The sequence below is a fragment of the Semicossyphus pulcher genome, unplaced genomic scaffold (assembly GCF_022749685.1).
Source record: "Semicossyphus pulcher isolate SPU_LCO1_2020_fin unplaced genomic scaffold, fSemPul1.0.p SCAF_12, whole genome shotgun sequence".
In the NCBI taxonomy this organism is placed as follows: Eukaryota; Metazoa; Chordata; class Actinopteri; order Labriformes; family Labridae; genus Semicossyphus; species Semicossyphus pulcher.
The window spans coordinates 5,671,368-5,683,844 of record NW_027211626.1 but is presented as its reverse complement, the minus strand read 5'-3'; the positions used below and the strand labels follow the sequence as shown (position 1 = coordinate 5,683,844).

Below are 12,477 nucleotides of genomic sequence, written 5' to 3'. Positions count from 1 at the left end.
TATTTTTGGTAACATTAAATGCGTCCCTCCAGTTAAAGTGCTTCTGACACAGAGCTGCTAACTGAGCTGATCAGGAATCCCGTGAGAGTCTGGTGGGACCTGGGGACAATAATTACGCAAGATCAGCAAGGCATGCACCCTGTGTAGGTGGAAACTTCCCCTGAACCACACCTCCCACCGCAGGTTCCCTTTAAATGTGTGTCAGAGAGTTGGTTTTGATCATAAATCATTTTGAGACCCAGGTGTCTCTACTGCAAAGCCCTGATACCGTGTCTGATAAGTCAGACCTGTTTGGTAGGTGATCCTGTGCTGAGGTCAGATATACCCATGACCTTTTGTCCCCACACTCAACAGCTTTTTGCATGACAAGGAGTCAGGAGTGTATGCAGAGAACATTAAATAACTCATTCTTTCAGGGAATAGAGTTTAAAAATATTGACACAATCCCAGATCGTAACCCTTATGACTCAGTACCTTTTATAAGGGTGTATGAGTAATGGTTCTTCAAAGCAGTATTTGTTCTGTGGTGGAGGAGAGTGATGTTGTAGTGATAAAGTAATATTGATATGAGCAGGTAGAGTTTGGTTGTATTGTTTTCATCAAATGTAAAGAAAACATTGGTCGTTTCATTATTGACCTTGGAATTAACAGTAACCACTAAAGGCAAACTCCATCCACTGTTGAAGGCCGTGACATGTGGCTGAAAGCTCTGGGGAAATTCCATTAAGTGGATCTTCTACAGCTTTGCTTGTGATACAACCAGGAAAATACATCAGATTGATCATCCTGGTAATCATGTTCAATTAATCTGTTTATAATTTTTTTTTTTTCAAAATCATTAAAAGAGAATTGAGATTTTTCCCTCCAGATACTGAGCCCTATAACATCTCCCAATGCCAAATACAGATCCAATCATTTCAAATCTGTTTCCCTCGTTCAACTGAACTCAGCAAAAACCTTTTAGAAAAGGTAAAATAGGCCAGGCATTGCTGTTAGTAACAAATGAGACAACTGCCTGCTGTTTGATTGAAATAAACTATAAAAATAAGAAAACAAATAATACAAATTTAATTGGCTTTAATGACCTATAATGGCCAATGCCTAATCTGTTTAATATGGGAAGTAGATAAATCACAAGTTTAAGCACAATATATTTTAGTAATTATTTTGACAACAACATTTTCTATAATCACAAAGTCTGCCACTTCACTGTGTTCTTTCTCAATACTAAGGAAAAAAGTAGGCCTGCTCATGTTTAGGAACACGGATGTGCTTTGGGTATTTCATGTGTACTTTATTTTTATTTAGCCTAAAGTCAGAAAATAACAGTTTCCCACAGACCAGAGCTTGTTTTGTCCCACCAACAGTCCAAACCCAACAATATTCAGTGAATTATTCTAAGAAAAGTAGCTCACATTTGAGAAGCTTTAACCAGTAAATAATTGGTATTTTTGCTGGATTAAAGTCTTAAACGATTTGTAAATTTATGTCAAGTTTAATGAGATAATCAACCCAACATTGTCTATGCACTGCAGAGCCACATTCATAGGCACATGATGTCACCTCTCGAGTTAATCACAACTAGAATGTCTTGAATATTGAAGAGTACCAAGGTAAAACTTGACTGTCACCTTTTGCATTGCTTAGTATTTCCTTATGTTTAAGATTGAAACTGAAGTCCGACCTGTTTCTTTAACATATAGCCCAGAGCGGCTACAGTGAGTGAAAGGGTGACTGACTGTGTTTGTTTGCAGCATAAGCCCTTTAACTTTTGCAGCCAAACCTGTTTTATTGTTAAGGTCCAACTCTTGAGGGTGTATTTTACGCCCGAGAAAATTGAGCAAGGTATTTTCGGTGTAACCTTGAGCAGGGAGAACATTTTGTAATAAATTGGGTTTACAGCTGGACAGATTATGAAATAAGGTTTAGTTCACTTGAGAAACTGATGTCATGGTGAGTCAGATGTTAAGCTGATTAGATTGAAGGACTATTTTTGTGGCTTTGTGACATTTCTTACAAGTCTTAAACCTTTGGAGTAAATGTAGAAGCACTGAAGATTCACTTTTAGTGCAGTGATTTTGTCTGTGTACCGTCCATGGAGGAAAGAAAAGAGAGCTGACGGAGTATTTTTGTGCTTGGCATGTCCATAGAAATGTGATGGAACAGAGATAATGTGAGCAACCTCCCATGGCTGTGTCACACTGCTTACTTTGTCCGGTCGAAGAAAAGCCCGTGCAGGAACAGGTATTTGGACTGAAAACAAAGACAGCATTATGTGTTTTGTCGTTGCCTCCATGTGCTAGTGTTTTCGAATGAAATCATAATGAATCACTGACCTGAATTGTAAAGAACAGACCCATTAAAACATGAGCTAACACACATAGCAGACATGACACCTGGTACTGACAAAGTAAGCACTCTTTCCATCGCCTCATGGACTCTTATTCTGAAAAATTGTGACAATTCAGTAACAACAATACTCAGTTCAGAAATAGTTTAGCGGCTAGAGTGGTGGATTATTTGCATGCCGACAAGAGAAACAGTTTATAGTGCTCTTTGGCATGTAAATAATATCATCAATGCTGAATGAGCCCAAGAAACGTCCAACCGGATAAAACCTTTGTATAACTCAAGCTCAGTGCTCGCTGCGTGGCTTTATCCCATTTGCCTCCGAGGTGGCTAACTGAATAAACACTGACCATTTAATGCATCATTGTATTGACAGCGATGTAAGAAGGCCAGGCAGACACGGTTACATATCTGAAGTCAATCATTTAAACCAGCAGGCAGATAAAGACATGCACAGGGCAGCTTTAACAGCAGGATGAAACAGAAAAGGTGTGTTTTTACTGTAACAAGATGAGGCAAGTTGAACCTGAGAAGAAGGTTTCAATAGTTTTACAAGGAAAAATCTGATGAGGAAGTCTTGGAGATAAAAAACACTAAGATCTATTTCTTTAGGTTCTTGTTTATTAGTTTAATTTTTTTATGTAATATTTGTGCCGAGACACCGGACCAAAAAAGCATACAGTTGCTTGCTGATTCAAAGTTTCCCCTCCACATACAGAACATACCACCAGCCTGGTTTGTAAATAGCAGCTAGCTTACCGAACAGCAGACAAACTAAGAAACCAACAGGATAAGAGGAGTAGGAATGTAAGACCTGCCGCCTGAAATTCTCCTGCCTGTTTGTCCAGTTTAAGAATGGATGCAGTTTCCGAGTGCCCAGCTGAAGTGAAACTGTCAGAGCTGTTGCTGGTCTGTTTCAACAGTGGTGTTAATGACTAGTACGCTGAAAACACTCAATTTTACTTAAAATAAAGTTGTTTCAGACTCCAACAGGAAGTGAATCATTTGATATGTAAATTGATAATTATCAAGCAGCTGTTTTCAAATGGTTCATTGGTTTCGGTCATTTCTCAAGCAAAAATGCTAAATGTTCTCTGGTTGCAGCTTCTTCAGTGGGATGATTTGATGCTTTTCTTTGTCATATAACAGTGAACTAAATACATTCTGGTTTTGGCTGTTTGATGAATAAAATAAGCAATCACACCTCCTAGACTTAAGAATTAAAAGTTGATGAATCATTAATCTTAATAATAATATAAAATTAACACATTTCAATCTTCCATCACTAAACTGACGAGATATACTCTTTATTTACATTAATTCAATATGCAAATCAATCATGACTTTCATGCATTTATGAATTGAAATGTTACGTTAATTAACAGACAATTACCTGGCAACAATTTGGATAATTGCTAAATTGTTTACGCCATTTTTTTTGCCACTGCTTTATTTCACGATCAAGGTTCGACGTTAAATGTCAACAAGAAACTTCTGTCTGTCATAACATACAGCTGTACCATTGACATACAGAAGAGCAACGTAAAGTAAAATTAAAGCTGGGGCCTTGGGAAATTTGAATCCACAAAATAATCTGCAGATGAATGGATGAAGAAAACAAGTTTTAGCTTGGGGTCTTGTTAAGGCACGAGTTCTGCAGGAGGTCTGCTGTCATTATCTCCATTCAGACCTTTGACAAATGACACACACAGTGATGAGAGGAAACAATGTCCCCTGTGTGACAGGAAGCTGCAGAGTTTATGACACGGTGAAGTGGTAAAGAAAGCACTGCTATGAATCCCAGAACAGGAAGCTGGTGGTTGAAGTTACTTACAGTCATGTGACCTACAAGAAGGTGTTCTCGCTAAGTGACAGGTAGTGCAGTCGTCGAGTGTCAGACCAGTGCTTGTGGTTCAGACTGTTTTTACTGGAGCCTCTGCTGTGATGTCTCATCCTGTTTGCATACGAAGATGTAACCTACATGTAACCTTAGACTGCACTGAGCATCTGACACTGACGTCTTTTACTTTGGCTGTAGGGTTATCGCCTGCCAAGTGTAATCGACATGTGGTTATGTTGTTTGTGTACAGACGTTTTATGTGCGACAGATTAAAAACACGGATGCTTCTTTAGTCAAATACATCCATTGAGGGCCTTTGTTGAGAACTTGCAGTGCTATAATTCATGCAAAGCACCTCCAGGCTTCCTCTTGTGTTCTATCAAACGGGGCTGAAGGTGAAACTTAAGATTCAAACATTGACTCAGGTTGAGCGAGTGGTTAATGAATTCTTGACTCTCAGACTGTTTTGGTTTTTGTGTGTCACACATGGGTGACTGTTTGGGGCGTGTTGTGCAGGACACTAACAGGAAGAACAGGTTTACTGTCAATATGCTAATGCACGGCTCACAAAGCTTGTTGAAAATGTGGGACTAGACTGATAATACAGAATCAATTATGCTCTTTGTTACTCTTTTGATTTGTCTTTGTTATCGAGAGGATCAGAGGAGGAGAAAAGCCAGACAAAAGCAGAAAGAATGAAACTGTCTTTGCTTTCTCTTCACACTGAAGGTCTCAGTGTACCTAGAGTCTTTTCTTCCTGCTGTGTTCGCTGTGTCATAAAGGAGTGGCAGAGTTCAAGTAGGAAGTCTGAGAGCGATAAACAAGTCGGTAAAATCCAACTGAACTTGCAATATTTTCCCAATCTGTCACGGTTCAGGTTAGGTTTCTGGAAACGGACACGTCTACACAAGCCGAGACTCCCTTGATGATATCATCAGGAGATAAATCTTTGGGATGTCTACTTGTGATTTGGAGAGAGAGTCAGAGACTGCCCACACAGTTTGTTTGTTAGTAAGAGAAATGTGAAAGTGAAATGAAGGTAGTTAGAATGAAAAGCTCTGTCATTTGTCATTGAGTGAGAGCACAGGTTTGTTTGCATGGTGAAATGATGGATTAGAGATTATTTGAGCTGTTTTAAGACCTCGGATTAACATGTGCTTTAGTGACAGGGTGGAGTTTGCCTTTTGGACTCTTGGTCTTACTTATTGTGCACACATTAATAAAAGTATCTGGACATGGTCCACGTGTGTGCAGCCTGGTCATGAGTTCTTCCATTCAAAAATGCAAACACATTTAACAGATGGCATGCACACCTACCTGCTGAGACCAGATGTGCAGGTGATGTTGCATTTCCAGTAACCTTCTCATTGCATCATGTTCTGCCTACAGGTATAGCTTTTATGACTTTCCTTCGTCTTTACCGATATTTAAGATCCTGAAACAAAACACATACTCCAGGTTCGTTGGTGTTTAAGGCTGTAGTGCTGTAGTGGCAACATCATGCAGCACAAATCAGATATCATTAGGTCTGTAAAGTTTTTATCAATCATAGTCTTGCTGAGATCACGCAACCTTAAGACAAAACATACTGCATTCACCTGAGCATGAAGCTCCAGGACAGTCAGGTCACATAAAGTCTAGTTTCATCGCAAAAATAGACACATTCAGTCTATTTGTACTCGTGTATGATTGTTTTTTAAAGCCATAAAACACCCAAAGCATTTTGATGATTATACAAGTGGTTGTAAAATGCTTTATCAGCTGGGCCGAGGTCAGTTACAATAGATTCAAATGGTGACACGATTTTACGGCATGAAAATAACATAAAGGAATTGTTCGCTTTGCAAAAGGCTCTAAAGTACTTCCTAATTTCAATTCCAATTGGCCTTGGTTGCCAGTCACAGCACATCCCCCTTGTGCTGTGACTTGCAACCAAGGCCAATTGGTCAAACACAGCACTTTAACCAATTGGCCTTTCTGCTGTTTGAGCCCCTTGTGAAACAATCTGAATTTACTATAACTGTAATCATAATCTTTATAATCTCTCAAATGGTGTTTGGGCCTCAAATGAACCAATTAAATGATTAAACTTGTAAAATTGTCGCTGTTGGTTAGATACCAACACTACCTGGTTAAGCCCTGGAAAGCACTGAGATTTGGGTTAAAACAATAAGTCAATGTTGACTTTTTCACGGGACGCGAACAGAAGTTTCCTGTTCTCCTGGGTGAAAAGCTTCCTGTAAGGACGCCCTGCAGGAAAACCTTGAGGCAACGACGACCAGCCAATCACAGCACGGACGGATGAAATAGGTGGTGCTATATTGGTGGGGGAAAAAGGAACTTGCAACAGGATTGTGCATCAACAAAACAAATGTCTTTGCAGGATATTGGACATACACATGAAAAGAGTAAGAGTAAACTTCATGATTGACTAATAGGAAGATTTCAGCAGCTGCATCCATGGATGAGCCCTCATGGTCTGTTGTGATGTAGCTGTAGCACAAAAAACACCAGAGGGGGGAAATTCATGAGGCTGGTTTCGCTGTTCATGCCAAAACATTAAATGAACCATCCACAGCATAGGTAGCTACCTGCTTTACTACCACGCAGACAAGCTTCTGCCCGCTCTTGTTCTGGGCGTCAAGTATGTGCTCGTGATAATGGCTTTTGCCTTTTTAAATGCCAACTGGATCTTTCTCTCTTTAGAAATTGACAACAAAGACAGATCTCTGTGCTGCTCCTAATCAGCGACTTGTGACCACGGCCTCTGTAAACAATTTTATGAGTTATGGATGACCGTCTGAGGCCTGGTATCCAATCATCTGAGACATTTACTGTCCAGTAGTTAGCTGATGGATCAAAAATAAAATGTAAAGTGCTGAATAGAAATAAAAGATGCTTGACTCTATTCTAATGTCCTACTAAGCCATAAAAGTGCATCAGCATTAACAATACTCGGACCTGAAGCAGCTCCATGAATTCAGCAGTCATGCAGTTATCATGACAGAGCTGATATAATGTCTTACAATATTTCTAGACACACAGAGGAGTGATGGAGGTTTCTAACAAGGATGTATGAGAACCCTGTCACTAATGGCTCAACTCCACAGGTGTTATCAATCATGTTGCCTGATTAGACCTCCTGTCAGACTGTGTGGGCGTGCACAGCCTGGACTCGATTGGCATTTTCCTCTCGCTCCAGTCAGTTCTGTCGCTCCTGTTTGAGCAGGAAACAATTTAAACCTTTTATCCTCTCTCACAACCTCACAACATGTCATTTCCATATTCCCAATTGCCCCACCCGACTTCAACCATAGCAGAGGTCTAATTAGCCAAATCAAACAAGAAATGCTTGTTTGACTGTCATGTGAAAATGCTAAAATAGAAAAGATGTGATTATAATTAAACTCCACATGTAGCATCCTTAACAAAGTCCCAACAAACAGGAACTGAGAGGTGTTTTTGTTGTGTTTTATCAATTTCTATTTACTAATATCGTACAAAGGAGTGATCCAAGAAGGAAAAGTATGACTAGTTGATCAGAAACTGCAGAAATGATATTGATGCATCAGGTAATCTTCATTTGCCAGGCATTGTTTAGGTTGTTCTTGCACAGAGACACAAGAAAATTCTGACTCTGTCAGTCCAGGACACCCCTGTGGTATCAAAGAGCATTGCTAAAATGTGAACCCCTTAAACCCCTTTAAAGCTGTTTTACTTAATATGCTTTTCTTTTTACCTTTCAGCCATTTTTCCAGCTGGTGAAACTAAGAAAACTCGGCCTAAGTGACAATGAGATCCAGAGACTCCCACCAGAAATAGCCAACTTCATGCAGCTGGTAGAACTGGATGTCTCTCGAAATGGTAAGAAGAGAAAACTCAGATAAAGCAAACTGGCACAAAAGTTAACTAGAGTATTACAACACATTCACATTTGTTGAATGTCACATTCCATAACCGTGTTTCTGTGCATTTTCTCTTGCGAGAGCGTTGAGCAAGAGAGAGCACTGAGCGCAGCGAATGAATCACATTGACAGCTTTGACTCCTCAAGTGAAGTTGCTGCAACCAACAAGCATGAAAATGAAGCATGGTTTGCATTAGTTTGAATCTTCAGGGTTGGCTTTATAGACCAGAACACATCGCTTTAGAGACAGTGGTGAGGTTCCTCCTGCAGCAGAGCAGGCTGCTCACACTGGTGTGGCTGTAGAGAGAAACAAAACACAAACAGACATGCAACGCACAGTGCTGTTAATGTCTAGTCATAATTAAAGGGGGTGTTTAAAACAAAGGGGCCATATCTTATGGTTTTGGTCAAAACTCTATCAAAGACATAACTAATTCAAAAAGGCTTTCATCTGTTATATATACCACAAAATGCCATATTTGCATTCAGTTCCATGCCACAGTTGATGAGCCTTTACAGAAACTGTCTGTAATATTTAGCTACCTTTGTTATTTACCTACTACTGACTGTTTTGTGTATTTAATGGTCATTAATTCGTGAAGTTAGACCGTGTTTTGAGACCTGAGAATAGTGATTTAAGAAGTATTGTAACATGTCTTTTCTCTTTATTCAGATATTATGGAAATTCCAGAGAGCATTTCATACTGCAAAGCCCTCCAGGTGGCAGATTTCAGTGGAAATCCATTAACAAGGTATTTATACAGTTTATGGTGGTTTACTTTTGCAAATCATCCATCCATCATATTTATTCTTTTAATAATGTTTTCTTCTTAAAAAACAAGCTGTCAAGCCTCGCTGAAAACATAAATTTCTCTTTTATAAACACTGAATTAATCTTATTCATCTTCATGTAAGCAGCAGGCCGATTTTTCCCACTTAAAATATAATAGGATGACAAAAACATGGAAGTACATCTTTGTAATGTGTAATTTTTAGGTGAGGAATTTCCATGGCATTACTCATTTTTAAGATCTCCTGCTGTTATGAACAGTCAAACGCTCCTCGACAGACTGCAGATTGAGCATATTCTGCTTCTCATTGTGTGGGTGAGACGAAGTCTAATTTGCACCTCAGCAGGGACAAAACCACAGTGCTTTGCAGTATTTAGCTCAGGAGGCAACAATGAATAGTAGTACAATGTCAGAGGTTCAATACTGTTAAAGTGCACACACACACACAACACACACAGCACTCTTTTTTCCACAGTAGTAACCTCATTTCACTCCCACTATTTAACTGTTAAAATGGTGCAGTTCAAAGGAAGTCTAGTTACACTGTTGGTTAGCAGAAATGTGATGTCATTCTGCTGTCAATCATCAGGCTAATTTGAGTTTTTCACTTTATAAATTACACTTAAATTCACATATGACATTTATAGAGAGACTAAGCATTCTTTTTCCACTCATCATATTAAAAACTAAATGAATTATTTTGTCTTTTTTAAGCCAGTCCTAATATTGTTACAACAATGACTGAGTTTCTGTATTAGCTCTTTTATTTAAGTACATGTCACTTTGGGATCAGGAGCAGGTTCCAGTAATAATTTAAGCTGTAGAAATAATGTTTGTGTTAGCAAGTCTTGGTTTACATGTAGCTACAGTGCACTCGGGTCCAAATACCAGGAGCAGGTGCTGGTTGTTTATGAAGTCCTGTTGATAGCTCGCTGCATGAATATAAAAAAACAGTCTGATTTCAAGGCTTTGTAAATGAGCTCAACTTTAATCATTCCAAATAATGTGTTTGTATAGACACACTGTGCGCTGGAGCATATTTTGTCAGACCACTCCACATTTATTTTGGTAACTTAAGAGATGCAAGAAGAATTATTTTATATTTGCTGCTGTGGGTGAAAGTGTGACCACGACTAGCATACAGTCTCACCTGACGTGCTTTATTAAACAGGAAATGGTTTTAAGTGAAAACTTTGGGGATTTTTGCTGCTATGTTCTAGATAACTTTAATCTCAATACATAGAAGTGTAGACTCTGTAGGCAGGGACGTGGATTTTAGGGACGGCAAGTTTTCTGGTTTCCGTTTGTTCTTCGCTTGTAGTCCGAGTAATATCGACCAATCACATATCAGCAGGCTGCAGCGTATGCAGGAAGAACAGTCCGTGTAGAGAGCAAAAGCAGGCGGAAAGTAATCTGCCGTAATGACATCCCGGTTCCCATCAGCGGTCATCTGATGATTAATCTCTGTAAACAGACATCTGCATGCTAACAGCTAGATCTAAAATTCAGTTAAAAAAATGTTCTTCTTCTCCTCTTGAGGACAGACCTGACCTTACTTTTTACAAATCTGCATCATGATGTTGAAATTCCAGCAAAGGCAAGACCCATTAACTAAAGTAATCACAAGAAAAGCGGTTTCTTTTTCTGTAAATGATGCAGCACGCGGAAAAGGAAGTCTTGACTGGAAGTTGTTTATCGCTAACTGCTGGCTACACGCCCCGCATGTTCACCGCGGTCCCCAGAGTATTTATCGTCATTAGACGATGGCAGATGGGGTCCGAGATTGAGATAACTTTGACTGGTTGTGTGGCAGCAGGTGCCTTTTGTCTAACTAAACCATTGAATCCAATTTTTCTTTGTAATTGCAATCATTATCTTGGAGTTGAACAGGAATATTTTGACCCTGAGTTAGTTAAGATCAATAGTTTGATGTTTATATACATGTTGAAACATTGAATTTTAAGGTTGCAATAGGCAATAGAAGGGGCAGGACAGGAGGCAAAGATGAAGAACTAGAGGCACCGATTTATTATACCAACTTATCACAAGTTTATGGCTTAAGTCTGGTGAACTCTTGCTTAACACTACTTACTGTAGCAACACAGCAACCTTGTCATCTGATTAAAATCTCTGTTTGCTCGCTAACTATAAAAATGCTGGTCCAACATTCACTCACAGTTTCAGGTCCAATGTATTTGCTTAAGTGTTTAAAAGCATTTGAATTATTCTCTGCGTGCTCCTTTTCAGCTGGCGTCTCACATTGTGGCTTCTCTTAATTTTTTTCAGATTACCTGAAAGCTTTCCAGAGCTGCGAAATCTCACATGCCTTTCCATCAATGATATTTCATTGCAAGTTCTTCCAGAAAACATTGGAAAGTAAGTAGAATCACTGCCTCATCATACATACTTTAAAATATTAAGTGCATGTAGCCTTTACAAGTAAAACGTCTTCAGAGGAGAACGTTTATCTGACCCTGAAATGACTAATATTTGTGTTACTTTGATTAAATGGTTGACAAATGGTGGTTGGAACGCCTGTAACCTTTAGAAAGTCTTGTTTTGGAGCATCTTGATGCACCAGCAGTCTGAGATGTGTATAATTTTATGATGACATCAGGGTCAAATAACATCCCACATGTCTGTCTCTGTGCTTCATAGTCTCACACTTTGCTTTATTCTTCGCTGTCAACATTTTCCTTTTAAATGCTTTGAATTCAAAACATTTCTTCAGAGTGGCACTTCTCTGTCTGAGTGACTCCTCATCTAGAGGCAAGGTTGATCATTTCTGCTGTATTTTTAGCCAAAGAGCACTTCCTCCCACACAGCCAATTAACAAATGGCACATAAGTGTTTCTTCTTAGCTAAAATGGGTTTTCCCTTCTGCAAAAACCACCAAAGGTTATGCACTTTAAGCTTTTAGCAACAGAAAAACACATCGCGTATGAAAGTGCTCGCATTTCTGTTGTCTGTCTTCCCCCTTCTTCCAAAGTGTCCTCCATCTCACCACATTGGGGTTGACATACCAGCCACATTACTCTGCACAGACACATCCGTCTGTGTCGTCTGCTTGGCTGCATTGTCTTTGTTCATAAAAGGCAAGAGGCTTGTTGTTAGATGGCATATAATCTGCTGCAGTGAGGAGACCTGTCTGCCAGCATTCTTATTCCCACGAGGTCTCCGTTATTGTTGAGTTCAGGTACAATTGGATTTAATAACAGAAATATGTGCTTTAAGGTCAAAGTGCCACAAGGGTTGTTTTTTGAGTTGAAGTTTGGGATTCAAGGAAAGCTGATTTTAAACGCTTTGAGGGATGGATTTAAAGGGATCAAATTACTCGATTACTAGACTAGACTCACTTTCCCATCAGCTACTATGGTTGTTGCAACGTCCTTTCTTTTTTAAACATGTTAAGTTAGTGTATTTTATGTATGTCAATAAAGACATGCTCTTTAAAGGCCCCTCTTTGACAGTGATCTCCACATTGAACCTCAAACTGATGTCGTCCAGTAGCACATTTTAAATTACCTCTGGCACGAGTCTGGATGGCATATTTTAACCATTAGATAACTGCTGAAACTGCTGGAGCTAAACT

At 39.3% G+C, this 12,477-nt stretch overlaps 1 protein-coding gene across 1 annotated transcript in view; it reads left to right on the top strand.

The window, feature by feature from the left end:
- lrrc1 (leucine rich repeat containing 1) overlaps positions 1-12,477 on the top strand; it is a 28,066-nt gene that overhangs the window by 1,325 nt on the left and 14,264 nt on the right. Inside the window, exons 2-4 of the mRNA XM_069659257.1 lie at positions 7,936-8,053; positions 8,768-8,846; positions 11,172-11,261. Coding sequence (XP_069515358.1) covers positions 7,936-8,053; positions 8,768-8,846; positions 11,172-11,261 — 287 coding nt within the window. The remainder of the gene's footprint in view (positions 1-7,935; positions 8,054-8,767; positions 8,847-11,171; positions 11,262-12,477) is intronic.